At 43.1% G+C, this 14,620-nt stretch overlaps 1 protein-coding gene across 2 annotated transcripts in view; it reads left to right on the forward strand.

Annotated features, from left to right (window-relative positions):
* Window positions 1-14,620, forward strand: part of shc2 (SHC (Src homology 2 domain containing) transforming protein 2) — a 30,183-nt gene extending 15,563 nt beyond the window's left edge. The window contains exons 8-13 of one of the 2 annotated variants that reach the window (XM_043721549.1): window positions 829-1,003; window positions 2,457-2,529; window positions 3,087-3,263; window positions 3,832-4,118; window positions 4,483-4,620; window positions 14,033-14,620. In XM_043721549.1, the coding sequence (XP_043577484.1) occupies window positions 829-1,003; window positions 2,457-2,529; window positions 3,087-3,263; window positions 3,832-4,118; window positions 4,483-4,614 (844 nt within the window). In that variant the 3' untranslated portion in view covers window positions 4,615-4,620; window positions 14,033-14,620. The remainder of the gene's footprint in view (window positions 1-828; window positions 1,004-2,456; window positions 2,530-3,086; window positions 3,264-3,831; window positions 4,119-4,482; window positions 4,621-14,032) is intronic. The other variant, XM_043721550.1, reaches the window with a different exon arrangement.

The raw sequence follows: 14,620 nt of genomic DNA on the forward strand, positions 1-14,620 counted from the left end.
AACTGGTGTTGCAAATCTTGTCTGCGCACTCTCCAATATCTTAGTGTGATTCCTAAGGTTTGGTGCCCAGATCCAGACATAATCCTCTAACTGTGGCTGAACGAGTGAGCGTTTTTTACATCACCATCTGGTTCATTCACTCAATGTCCACATTGATAAAGCTGTGGCTATTGTTTGCTTTATGAACCATTCTGTCAATCTGTATGGCCACCTTCAATAACCTCTGCCCCGAAGTCCCTCTGTTCCTTTCGAATTAAGCTCTTATGGTTTGCATTATCTCCCCATGATCTTCCTAAGAAATTGAATGACTTCATATTTCTCTGTTTCATCTGCCACTTGTTTGCCCATTCCTCCAGTTGTCTGTGTCCTTTTTCAAGTCTATCACTAACCTCCTCCTAGTTGACTTGTGCTCCCAGTTTGAGTTAACTGTAAATTAATATACCTTAACAAGAGCAGGAGTCCTGACACATAGTTATACAGCACGGAAACAGATCCTTCAGTCCAACTCATCCATGCAACCAGACATCCCAATGTGACCTGGTCCCATTTGCCAGCAATTAGCCCATATTCCCTCTAAATCCTTTGTATTCATATACCCATTCTAGATGCCTTTTAAATGTTGTAATTGTACCCACCTCCACCACTTCCTCTGGTAGCTTATTCATATACGCACCACCCTCTGTGTGAAAAAGTTGCCCTTCAGGTCCGTTTTAAATCTTTTCCCTCTCACCTTTAACCTATGCCCTCTAGTTTTGCACATGATCAAAGATTTGACTGACTATCTGCTGCTTTGATTGTAATATGTATTTCTCCGCTGGATGGATGTAGGATGAATGGCAGTGAGGAGTCTGCCTGGGGTGAGGAGGAGGAGGAGGAGATGTCAGAACATAATTACTATAACAGTATTCCAGGAAAACAGCCACCTCTGGGAGGGGTTGTGGACATCAGGAGCAGACAGATGAACATTCAGGCACAGCCCCCTTGCCCAGCTGGTACTGTGCAGGTCAGTGTCCTCTCCTGATCATCTACTTTGCAGAGCGTAAGATGTAGCAGCAGGGGTTGACCATTCAGCCCACTAAGTCTGCAGTGCCATTGAATGAGATCTTAGTTGATTTTGATAATCCTGAACTCGTTTCCTGCCTTTTTCCTCATAACCTTTGATTCCCTTCCTGATTTAAAAAAAGGTCTGTCTCCATTTTGCATGTGACAGACTTCATGTCCAAAGTTACATCATTCTCGTTTTGTATCATCATGTTTCCTTCTCTGTTGAGTTAGTACAGACTGCTCACGAGGTTCTGACAGTTAGAGAGTTGGCCTGGAGAGATATTACAACCAGCATCGTCCGTCTCTCACCTAATCCCTGGAGGTTGTCCTGTCGTAACTGGCTGGTTTAGCAATTCTTCCAAGGGTTGATGCAAGTAAATTTGAAATGCAAATGACATTCAAAACAACTTCAGTTTCTGGAATCTTCTACATAACAACTAGGATCAGGAGCAGACAATTCAGTCCCTCGAGCCTGCTCTGCCATTTAATACGATCATGGCTGATCTCATAGTTCACTTTCCTGCCCGCTCCCTGTAACCCTTCAACCTGTTCATCATTAAAATCCTGTCAATCTCCTCCTCAAATTTATTCAAATGTCCCAGTGTCCATAGTACTTTGGGTTAGGGAACTGCAGAGATTCACACGCCTTTGAGGAAAGTAATTCCTCCTCCATTTCTGTTTTAAATCTTGCACCTTATCCTAAAACCATGATCCCTTCTTCTAGATTGCGGGAAACAGCCGCGCTTTTTCTACACTGTCAATCCCTTCAGCATCTTTTATACCTCAATTAGATCTCCCCTCATTCCTCTAAATTATAGTGAGTATAAGCCTAAACCACTCAATTTGTCTTCATAAAATAAGCCTTTTGTCTCAGGAATTAATCGAATGAACCATCTCTCAATTGCCTCCAATACAATCTCCTGTTCCCTGGATGCTGCCTGACCTGCTGTGCTGTTCCAGCAATAAAGTTTCAACTTTGATCTCCAGCATCTGCAGACCTCACTTTCTCCTCCAATACAATTAAATCCATCCTCAAGTTGGAGGACCCAAACTGTACACAGTACTCCAGATGAAGTCTCACCAATGCCTTGTATAGTTGCAAAACACTTTACTTTTATACTATATTTCTTTAGCAATAAATGCCAAATTTCTATTTGCCTTCCCTAGTACCCGGCCTCAAGGACAACTGCGGACAGCAACGTGTCAGTCTTGTTCACGATGCCCACGTACTGTATAAAAAATGTAAAAGCTGAGCTGATCATTGTCTTGATGCAGGGACACATTTCCAGTCTGAATTCCTGCAGTCACCTATAGACACAGACATCAGTCTGTTCTGAATCTGTCAAATGTTCCTGCACTGGGCATCATTGCCAACTCCACCACTGTCCCTAATTGAGATATCTTTATTACAGCTCAGTGAGACGGATAAGCATGGTGAAGACAACATGGTTGGTCACTGTCAAGATCTGGGACAATCCGTGGCAGGTATGTCAGTCATGATCCACTTCTCCTGGTAGCCTAAATGAAGACACATGCACAGGCTTGAGTGATGTTTCAGAGGGAGTGGATCTCATGTTGTCACTCATTTCCCATTCACAGAGACAGTCCAGCCCCTCCCTCACTCTCCCACTGAGGCCAAACACAGTCTGGCGAAACACTTCAACCAAGAAGCCATTTCTTCTGTTGGAGAATTCACTTAGTAACGCATGTTGGGAGTGATTCCTATTTTGTTGGCAGGGTGCGACAGACAGATTTTTTTTTTAAACCCCCTCACCCCAATCCTAGGTGCAAAGTGAGAGTTGATTCTGGGATACTGTGAGGGAAGCACAGAGCCACATCATGTTACGCATTTATCCCTGAGACAGCGACTCTGATCAAGAAAGGGATTTTGAACAATGTCTTTGACATTCATGGTGATCATAACCTTAATCAATAGCAACCTCCCATTGTGCCAACACAGAAGCTGAGCAACTGAGACCTGTACACAGTGTATAGCTGCTGCACGGGGCCCTGACTGCAATCCTTGGAATTGTACATTGCAGGTGTGCTGAGTGATGGCTATCTCCGGCCATATGGAAGATCCACTTGTGAGGAGCATATGTACGTTAACACACAGGCTCTCGATCAGCAGGACTGGACCAGCAGAGAGAGAAGCATAACCGTGAATGGAGCAGTGGCAGACAGGATGGAGAGTCCTGAGAAAGACTTGTTTGATATGAGTAAGTGTTCTCCATCACCGTCCAACACTGGAAGAAGGTACAGGGACTGAATGGGTTCCTTTAGGCACCTGAAATCTGTTAGCACTAACGACCAGGATCAGAATATGAGGCTATTTTACCAAAAATCCAAAAAGGAACGGTTACTCCGAGATTGGGTTCGATCTGCTTCCTATTTCAAAGCCCTGGCAAACTGTTTCCCTTTCTCTCCTCCCTCCAGCGTGCACAAAACTCTCTTTCCAGCTGTTTGGAATTATTTTTCAAGTCAATGTTTGCCCTGCAATATGGAGGGGAGTGCTGCACTGTTCCATGTTTGGAGCTGGTGAGGGTGCTGCATGTCTCAGGGTCAGCACTGGGTGTGGGGATGTATCATTGCAGGAGCAGGATTCGGGTGTATCACTGCAGGGTCAGGGCTGAGGGTATTGGGGTGTACCACTGCAGAGTCAGGGCAGGGGATGTGGGGGTGTACCACTGCAGGGTCAGGGCAGGGGATGTTTGGGTGTACCACTGCAGCGTCGGGGGTGGGGGGTGCATTTTTAGACAGTCAGTGCTGTGTCTCTTTCTGCTGAAGGACCATTTGACGACGCCTTAAAGCTGCACGATGTCAAATCCAGCAAATGTAAAGGAACAAGAATGTCGTGCTTAAACTCCAGCTCAGCCAGAGCCATGGAGGAGGAACAGTTAAAGCGGGAGTCCTGGTATCATGGGAAGATTAGTCGGAAAGTGGCCGAGAAGCTCCTGGTGTTGGATGGAGACTTCCTGGTTCGGGAGAGCATGACGAACCGTGGACAGTACGTTCTGACTGGAATGCACAATGGCCAGGCCAAGCACCTTCTCTTGGTGGACCCAGAAGGAGTGGTGAGCTAGCATGAGGGCTCTGGGACCAGCGGGTAGCTGTGGGTTCACAATGGTTCCTCTTCCTAGTGCCTGTGCATTGTCTGCTGCTATAATGTTCCTGAGGGTGGGGGCTGGGAGGGCTTTAGGCAATTATGCCTCTGTGGTCGAACATCTCCTTTTGTTCATCTCCAGATGCAGCCAGAAAGAAGAGCTTCCCATTCAGGGTGCCTCTTGTTCCCCCATATCAGCCCCACCCTCTTGATGCGCCACCCTGCTCCCTCCCCAATGCCCCCCCCCCCCCCGCCTCCCCACCCTACACCGTCCCCATTGCATGCCCCCTAGCCCCACCTTCTACATTGTGGTTCTGACTCTTGCTTCCTTCCAGGTGCGGACCAAGGATTTACTCTTTGAAAACATCACACACCTCATCAATTACCACCTTGAGAGTGAAGTACCTATTGTAGCAGCAGAGAGTGAGGTTTGTCTGAAACAGATGGTCGCCAAGAGGAAGCCCTGAGCTGCTGTAAGTGTCACTAATGCTTGGGTAGAAAGCCAATTGGGAAGGATGGGCCTTTCACATCCACTGGAACGGTGCACATGCAGCACCCTCGGAATGCATAGCAAGATCCCATACACAGCCACTTGCTGAGAATGGCTGAATAACATATTTTTGTGATGTTTTTTTAAGGGATAAATATTGTTCAGAACAGCAGGTATGAGTCCTTTTGCAAAATACTGACCATGTGATTTTTGTTTTATATCCACCAGAGGGCAAACAGGACCTCTGTTTACTGTCTTAGTCACAAGACACACCTCTGGCAATGTCGTACTCCCTCAGTACCGCACTGGAGTGTCTGCCTGCATTATCAGCTTTTCCTTTCCTCCTGAGACAACCCACCCATTCCAGACATTAATCTGATTAAACCTTCTCTAAATGCCTCCAATGCATTTATAGGAGAAAGTGAGGTCTGCAGATGCTGGAGATCAGAGCTGGAAATGTGATGCTGGAAAAGCGCAGCAGGTCAGGCAGCATCCAGGGAACAGGAGAATCGACGTTTCGGGCATAAGCCCTTCTTCAGGAAGAAGGGCTTATGCCCGAAACGTCGATTCTCCTGTTCCCTGGATGCTGCCTGACCTGCTGCGCTTTTCCAGCAACACATTTCCAGCTCCAATGCATTTATATCCTTCCTTAAATAAGGTGACCAATACTCCACACAGTACTGTGGACACACCAGTGCTCTGTGTGAGTAATATAACCTCCCTACTTCTGTACTCAATAAATGATACCATTCTGTTAGCTTTCCTAATTATTTGCTGTAGCTGCACGTTAACTTTTTGCAATTCATGCACCAGGATACCCAGATAGCTATGATGTTGCTGTTGTTCACGATGGCAGTCCTCCATGTGTAGCTGATTAGGTGGATGTAGATCTTGGCTTGAGTTTAGAATGTTTTCTCTTTGCAACGTTTTGTTTAGTGCTCATTTTCTTCTTCTGAGGGCAGTGGGGTGAGACTCTGGCTTGGCTTACAGGCTTTCGAAGGTCTGAATCCAAATTGTGTGCTCACCTCAGTTTTGTGATAAACGGCTACTAAGAACTAACCCAAGAGTTGTTGCTGGGCAGTTTTTGTTTCCAACACAAAGACACCTGGTGCCAGTTTGTCTCCAAAAGTATGAAACCCATTTCTCAAAAAAGATCACTTTGTGTAACCAATTGGTGACTGCACAGTTCCACTTTGAGTTGTATACAAAACTTGTTCATTCTCTGAAACACAGCAGTTCAAATTTCCGTTTTCTAGTTTATGTGTTGAATAAAATCGATGTTGGCCTTCCAGTCTAACCAATCGGGTTATCTGGATTTGAACATCACAGACTAACGTAACTCAGTACCAGGTGTCACCTTCTGCTTTTCCTTTAAATTCTGTAAACTATTGGCAGTTTCAAGAATGTTATTGAAAAGTCTTTTTATATTTACATGAAAGGCATATTCCTAAAACAAAACAAAACAATGCAAATACTGAAGATGTGAAACAAACAAATTGCTGGAGAAAGTCAGGAGGTCCGACTCATCTTCTGAAGAAGGGTCACTGGATTTGAAACATTAACTGTTTGTCTTCTCTCCACAGATGCAGCCAGACCTGCTAAGTTTTGCCAGCAATTTCTATTTTTGTGGATTTGAGTTCTATAGTGGATTTGATCTCTGAACATTTGAGATTTTTCATTTGCTCCTGATCCCGTTGCAAATGTGTCTTATTTAATTCATTCCCACTGTTTCCTCAATCTTGACTTCTACTTTCCTTTCCAACATTTTACTCTCCCACACACTTCCCAAACCATATCCTTCCGAGTCTTCTATCAACCACTCACTTGCGTGAATTCCTACCGCTTTTAAAGTCTGAATCTTTGCTTCTGCATTCCATATCTGATTTGTTTTTCATATTCTGAGTTCACAGTATTAATTGCTCTTTTCACAACCAAGTTCATCAATTTTTGATTTAAGACTGACCTTTTAAAGAACATATTTCTACAAGTTTATCATTTAGATGTTTTACATCCTGTGTCTGATGTTCAACTGTTATCACCAGCTCACGATTTATTTCTTTAGTAAAGTCGCCTTTTGCACTTGGAAGTTGATTCTCCACATTAATTAACTGCTCATTCTCAGCAACAAGCCTGTATTTGGCCACAGCAGTAATTGTGGGGAGTTTAGCAACATCAGAATCAAGCAAATGCTGTAACACAGTCATCGCCATGTTACTGGCCTATACAGGTCAAATAGTTACCAAATAGAAAATCAACTCCTTCACCAGTTAATGAGGGACAATTGCCACAGCAACATCTCTGCTCACTAACTCACTTTCTAAGTGCCCCAGTATCCCTCGAAATATTAAATTAATACTTGTTTTCTTTGAGGAGTAATGAAATACATCCCCCTTGGAAACAAAGCCTCTGTAACCTCCACTACCCTGACTCAGAGTCATGCAGCACAGAAACAGACCTTTCGGTCCAACCAGTCCATGCCGATTATAATCCCAAACTAAACTCGTCCCACCTCGTCCTGCACTTGGCCCATATCCCTCCAAACATTTCCTATTCATGTACTTGTCCAAACGTCTTTTAAACATTGTAACAGTACGCATCCACCGTTTCCTCTGGAGGTTTACTCCACAAACGTTGTATATAAAAGAAAATTGCCCCTCATGTCTTTTTAAAATCTTTCTCCTTTCACCTAAAAAATATGACCCCTAGTTTTAAACTTCCCCACCTTAGGGAAGAGACATTTGCTATTTATCTTATCTATGCCCCTCATGATTTTATAAACCATTGTAAGGTGACCCCTCAATCTCCTATGCTCCAATGAAAAAGGTCGCAGCATATAACTCAAACCCTCCATTTCTAGCGACATCCTGGTAAACCTTCTCCAATTTAATAATATTCTTCCTATAGTAGGGTCACCAGAACTGCGCACACAAATCCAGAACAGGCCTCACCAAAGTCCTGTACAATCTCAATATGATGTCCCAACTTTTATACTCAAAGGTCTGAGCAATGATGGCAAGTGTGCTAAACGTCGCCTTAACCACCCTGTCTACCTGTTACACAATTCTTTGAAATTTATGTATCTGAATCCCCAGATGTCTCTGTTCTACAACATTACCAAAGGCCCTACCAATCGTTGTATAAGTCTGTCCTTTGTTTGTTTTACCAAAATGCAATACATTGCATTTATCCAAATTTAACTCCATCTGCCACTGCCCATTGACCCAATTGATCAAGATCTCTTTGTATTCTGAGATAACCTTCTTCACTGTCCACTGAATTACCAATTTTGGTGTTATCTGTAAACTTTATAATCAAGTCTCGTGTATTCTCATCAAATTGTTTATATAAATGACAAACGAAAGCCGACCCAGTCCTGATTGCTGTGGAACACCACTGGTCACAGGCATCCAGTGTGAAAAACAGCTCTCCACCACCACCCTTTATCTCCTACTGTAAAGCCAACTTTTTAACCCAATAGTGAGCTCACCCTGAATCCCATGTGATCTAACTTTACCAATTAGTCTACCATGCGGAACCTTATCAAAGGCTTTACTAAAGACTCTGTATTCAAGGAAGAATTCCCTTGATTAACCTAAGCTGCATTCCATTCTGGTATGTCATGAGGGAATAAATTTCAGTTCTTCCATCACTACTGTCATAACATTGACTTCCAATTCTGATACAGCCTTTCCTGAAGCATTTCCTAAGATTTCCACTGGTTTACTGTTCTGTTTCCAACAGTCAATGCAAAGAGGTTCAGTTGTGATGTTGTGCAAGTCGGTGGACCTTTGGGCACCACTCTGACCCACAGGACCTTCATCCTTGGCCCGATTTAAGGGATGTTCTTGCACTCCAGCTTTCTTTTCTTATCCCAGCTGTTGCCTTTCTTTCATTTTCCTTCATTCTATCCTTCTCAGGCATATGGGAATGGGGGTGTTGGTGTGTGTGACACACAAATTGGGTTTCTCTTGGAGTCGGGGCATATGGACAAGATTGTAATCATCAACTACCTCAGCTGCTGGTGCATGTTCTCTACATGTGTCCTTTATAAGGGTAGGGAGAGAGTTTTTAAATTCTTTGCTTTCGAAGACTGCCTCTGTTTAAGTGCCCGCATTCATCAAGAAATGGCAGGATACCAGACCCCCTCAAGCTCTAAGTCATCCTCAGAATGTTATTGGGGATTGAAACATTTGTGCCCGTGAGCTTCTGACATTAGCTCATAAGGGTTGAGGATCATGTTGTTTAAAGCTATCTCAATCTGCACAAGTCTCAAAGCACGGCTTAAACCTCATGGGCTTTGCATGTGAACCTGATTTGCATTTGCAGCTTCTGGGGGCCGTTTAATTTGCTTTGTAATCTTCTCAAATTAAGTGAAAAATGTCTCTCAATCCCCTGCTCTCACTTTTTGAGGTTGTCAAGGTCAGTGTAAACACCTTGCACTTATCCTCGAGTTGGGACAGTTTTCTCCCTAGCAGTGGCTTCACTGGTTTTGGAGGATCATCCCTTCTTTATTCGAAATGTTTTAATTGAGATTTTGTTATCTTGGTTCTCCTGTAATTCCTCCCTCAAATGCTCTTTTCCTTTTCCTCACTTTTCCCACTGAAACGTTGCCAGGGATCTGGTCTCTCCCAGTTCAATGCTGAGATTGTTGGCCACTAGTTTCTTTCTTAGCTTTGTATCTAAAATTCTACCATTGATGGCAAAAGCTGAAATTTTCATTGCAACCATGGATAATGCTTTGACATTTTTTAATCAACCACTCAGATGTTAGGACACACCTCTGGAACATGTGGGACTTGTGCACAGGCCTCCTGGCCTAGATATCGGGACATTACCATGGGAACATGGAACAGGAGTAGGCCACTCAACCTTTTGTGTCTGCTCCATGAGTCAATAAATTGAGGTTAAATGATTTTAACTTCAACTCTACATTCCTGCCTCCACCCTGGCATCCACCTGGTCAAACCCCCTCAGGATCTTTTGTTTTGATTAAATCACTTTTGAATCTTCTAAATTCAGGCTTAGCCTGTCTAGCCGTTCCTCTCAAGGCAATCCGCTTAATCAAGGTATTAGTCTAATACATCTTCTCTGAACTCCTTTTGAAGTACCAACATCATTCTGTAAGTACTGTGACCCGTATTGGTATACACTACACCAGTTGCTGTCTCACGAATAACCTCTATAACTGAATTATTACCTCCCTATTCTTGCATTTCATTCCCCTCGCAATAAAATATGACATTCTCTTAGCTTTCCTCATTACTTGCTGTACAAGAGTACTAACCTTGTGATTCATGCACTAGGATCCCCAGATCACACTGCATCTCAGAGCTCTCCAACCTCTCACCATTTAGATAATCTGCTGCTTTGAATTTATTTCCACCAAAATGGACAATTTCACAATTTCTCACATTGCTAGATCTTTGCCGTCATTTTATAAACAATCTACATCCCTTTGTAAGATCCTTATGTTCTCCTCCTAAGTTTGTTTCTTACCTATTTTTGTGTCATCAGCAAATGTAGCTTCGATACCTTCAGTCCCTTCTCACAGATAATTTCTATAAATTGTGAAGAGTTGAGGCCCCAGAACTGACCCCTTTGGCACATCACTCATGACATCCTGCCAGCCTAAAAAATGTCCATTTATTCTGACTGTCTACTTGCTGTTACCAGCTAATCATCATATCCATTGCAATATCTTACTCCATGTCATGAGATTTTATTATTCACAAAAACCTTTGCAGCACCTTATCAAATGCCTATCAAAAATCTAAACACAGTACCTCCACTGTTTCCCCTGTATCTACAGCACAACTTACTTCTTGAAAGAGCTCCAATAAATTAGTTAAACATGATTTCCCTTTGCTAAAACCATGTAGACTCTGCTTAATTACACTGCACCTCAAGAATCCTTCAGGGCAATGCCTTTAGATATTTTCTATGGAACCAGTTCAGAGATGGTGTTGCACATCTCTGGAGCAGATGGACTTGAACCCAGTCCTCCCAGTTCAGGGGTAGGAACACTACCATTGTGCCACAAGCGCCCGGTCCAGCCATTATTTTTAAAACTGTTCCAATTTATTACATTCACCTGTAAAAATGTACTAACCTCACACAGGACCATTTGGATAATAAATATTACTCCAGTACACAAAGCTGTATTGGTGTTTCTAAAACGATGTCCCCATTTCCAATTACACTCGTTTGTCTGTGGTTCTTTGCTGCTTGTAAGCTCTCAAATGTTTGATACAACTTTATTTAGGAGAAGAACTGGCTCCTTTCCCTGACTCATTCCTTGACTGGTCTCTCAGTTTGAATGTATAAAGGGAAGAGCTATTGCTGAGGATGATATGGTATGGCATGTTTTCCCGTATTGGTGGGGAATTGAGTACAACAGTCAGAATGTCAAGTTGCAGCTTTAGAAGACTTTGGTTAGGCCATGCAGCTAGTATGCTAGTATCAGACACCAGTCAGCCAGGTTCTTTAACAAATCGTTATGACAACGAAGGGAGGAACGCGCTGTCACTATTCCTCCATCTGTACTGTAAGTGTAAATGTGGTAATTCAATTACAAAAATGGCCAATTTTTAAGAAGTCCCTTCAAGAGACGTTGTCATCACAAGCCAGGACAGCGTTTAGAACATGGAACAGTGCAGCACAGGAACAGGCCCTTCGGCCCACGATGTTGTGCCGAACATGACGCCAAATTAAACTAAACCCTTCTACCTGCTCTTGGTCCATATCTCTCCATGCCTCGCATATTCATGCGCTTATCTAAAAGTCCCTTAAACGTCTTTATCATACCTGCCTCCACCACCACCACACCACCCCGGCAGTACCTTCCAGACTCCTAACACTATTTTAAAAAGATAACTTCCCCTCACATCTCCTTTGAACTTTTCCCCTTTCACCTTAAATGCATGCTCCCTTGTATTAGGCATTTCAACTCTGGGGAAAAGATTCTGACCCTCAAACCTAGCTCTGAATCTTACAACTTTGTAGATTTCTATCAAATCTCCCCTCAGCCTCTGCCACTCCAGAGAAAACATGAGTTTCTCGAGTCTCTCCTTATAGCCCATACCCTCTAATTCAGGCAGCATCCTGGTAAACCTCTTCTGCAGCCTCTCCAAATCCTTCCTGTAATGTGGCGATAAGAATTCAGCACAATACTTTGTGATCTAACTAAAGTCTTATAAAGCTGCAACATGACATCCTGACTCTTATACTCAATTGCCCAACAAATATAGGCAAGTGTGCCATATACCTTCTTTACCAACCATCTACATGTGTGGCCACTTTCAGGGATCTATAGACTTGTAAGAGGTATCTTGGGGTTCATCAATGCTGTTCAGGGTTCCACCATTATCTGTATATTTTTCCTTAACATTTGATCTCCCAAGTGCAGCACCTCACATTTACCTGGATTAAACTCCATCTGCCATTTCTCCATCCACATCTGTAACTGATTTTCATGCTGCTACATCCTTTGACAACCTCCTACACTACCCACAATTCCTGTCACCTTTGTATTGACTGTAAACTTGCGAACCCAACCATCTAACTTTTCATCTAAAATCATATATATGACAAACAGCAGAGGTCCCGGCATGAATCCCTGCGGGACACTACTGGTTACAGACCTCCAGCCTGGCAAACACCCTTCGATTACTACCCTCTGCCTTATATGGGCAAGTCAATTCTGAATCTAAGTGGCCAAGTCACCATGGGTCTCATGCATCTTAATCTTCTGGATGAGGCTACCATGAGGGAACTTGTCAAAAGCCGAACTAAAATCCATCTAAACAACATCCCTACCCTTATCAGTCACTTTTGTCACCTCAAAAAATTCAATCAAGTTAGTGAGGCATGACCTAACCCACACAAAGCCATGCTGACTTAGCCCATGCTTTTCCAAATGCACATAAATCACCCTTTGTTTACACATGTCAAGTCCTTGTCACTGGGCCAGCTTCCTTAGAGTCAGCTCTCGAGTGTACAGAACCTCTGACACTCCTGTTCTTGGATGCAGGTTTGCTCGCTGAGCTGTTCATTTTCAGACATTTTGAGCCATCATCAACAAGCCACAAAACGACACGATCCTCTCTCACTAGTCCCTTACATAAAGGTAAGGAAGGATGTCACTTCGACTGTGACAACACAACCATCCCAGGATAAGCCAAACAGAGACAGACAAGAATTCCTAGAAGCATGGCATTCCAACTGGAACTCTATCAACAAACACATTGACTTGGGCCCCATTTCCCACCCTTGAGAAAAAGAACAGGAAATGACATCACCAACCCAAGGAAACCCAAACATATAAATAGAAAGCAGGAAACATCAGCAGTGCTTCATCTGGAGGCTCACTGAAGATGTTACCTAGTAAAGTGATGAAACATCTGAAAATGAACCTTCCAGCTCAGCGAGCAAACCTTCATCCAGAAACTCAACCTGAGCTACAAATCTTCTCAAAACTCCTGTTTTTATCTGTCAATCAGGGCTCCCTGATTGCAGCAGATTAACAGACCCAATCAGGGAACTGCTATCTATGAGGTTCACCTAGTAGACCTTGTTGCAACCACGATAATTGGGTTTTCAACTCTCTCACTTTGATGTGAGGCATCTCAGGTAAAGTATAAAACGAGAGTAGGAAAAGACTGTTTCACCAATGTTCAAAGCCAATATTTAGTTTGATTTGATTTAATATTGTCACTCATACACAGTGAAAAGTATTGTTTTGTGTGCTCAGCAGACAAATCATACCTTCCATTAGTATATCAGAGTAATAGAACAAAATGCAGAATAAAGTGTTACAGCTACAGAGAAGGTGCAGAGAAAGATCAACTTAATATGAGAGGTATATTTATAAAGTCTGGTAATAGCGGAGAACTGTTCTTGATTCTGTTGATGTGTGTTTTCTAACTTTTGTATTTTCTGTCCAATGGAAGAGGCTGTAAGAGAGTATAACCAGAGTGGGAGGGGTCTGTGATGATGTTGGCTGCTTCCCCGAGGCAGTGGGAAGGGTAGACAGAGTTATTGGATGGGAGGCTGGTTTGTGTGATAGACTGGGCTGTGTTCACAATTCTCTGTAATTTCTTGTGGTCTTGGAGAGAGCAGTTGCTGTGATACATCCTGACTGGGTACTGTCTACGGCAGCTTTCCATCCACAAAGAGTCAAATGATCCTTTCTCTGAAAGTGTTGCAAACTTGGTATCTTCATTCTATCAGCTTGTTCTTTGCAAATGCAACATTTTTGCTGTCGCAATGTGTTCTCTGTGTCCAGCTGATTATATTATAAATTAATAACTTTAGATACATTTTCATAACACTATCAATATTACTATTGTCGCAATTCAAGCCAGCTTTAATAAACTTTGTGTTTCTCCTGCTCCTAGGCAGTGGCTGATATGATTTGAACATGTTCCTGAATTCCAAAGATATCCAGAGATTTACTTTCAGGAATGGATATTTATGAGCAGACGTATTACTTCAGTTTCAGATTGGAGTCGTGGTGTTTGGGGAAGTGATTGAAATTCCTGACTCCTACAGCCAGCTCTCTGTCCACTCCAGCTGCTTTACTGAGTGTGTTGCTTGTCGCAGTCAGAGAAATCACCAAAATGGCAGCACTTCAGAAACCGGATTCAACTGAACTTGAAAACTAATTGTTACTATGAGAGGATACGTGCAAGACATCTTGTGATGACAAAGAATGGACTGTATGAGGGAACTGTTGGACTCTACTGCCCTGGTGTGTAGCTCAATGGCATGGCAACTCCCATGCACACATTGGGTAAAGGGATGGCTCACTCCTGACTGGTATTGTACAGCCCAATGGTCCCTGTGTTATATGTAAATATAAAATTCTTAGGGGAGAGGACAACTGAACCCACGATCTGAGTGAGTAGGGCTGTGAGGTGAGTGCCAGGGAAAGATTCAACTGACATTGTATTTCTGAGATGCTGTCAGAAAAATCATGATTCTGT

Source organism: Chiloscyllium plagiosum, chromosome 31 (genome assembly GCF_004010195.1).
Source record: "Chiloscyllium plagiosum isolate BGI_BamShark_2017 chromosome 31, ASM401019v2, whole genome shotgun sequence".
NCBI lineage: Eukaryota > Metazoa > Chordata > Chondrichthyes > Orectolobiformes > Hemiscylliidae > Chiloscyllium > Chiloscyllium plagiosum.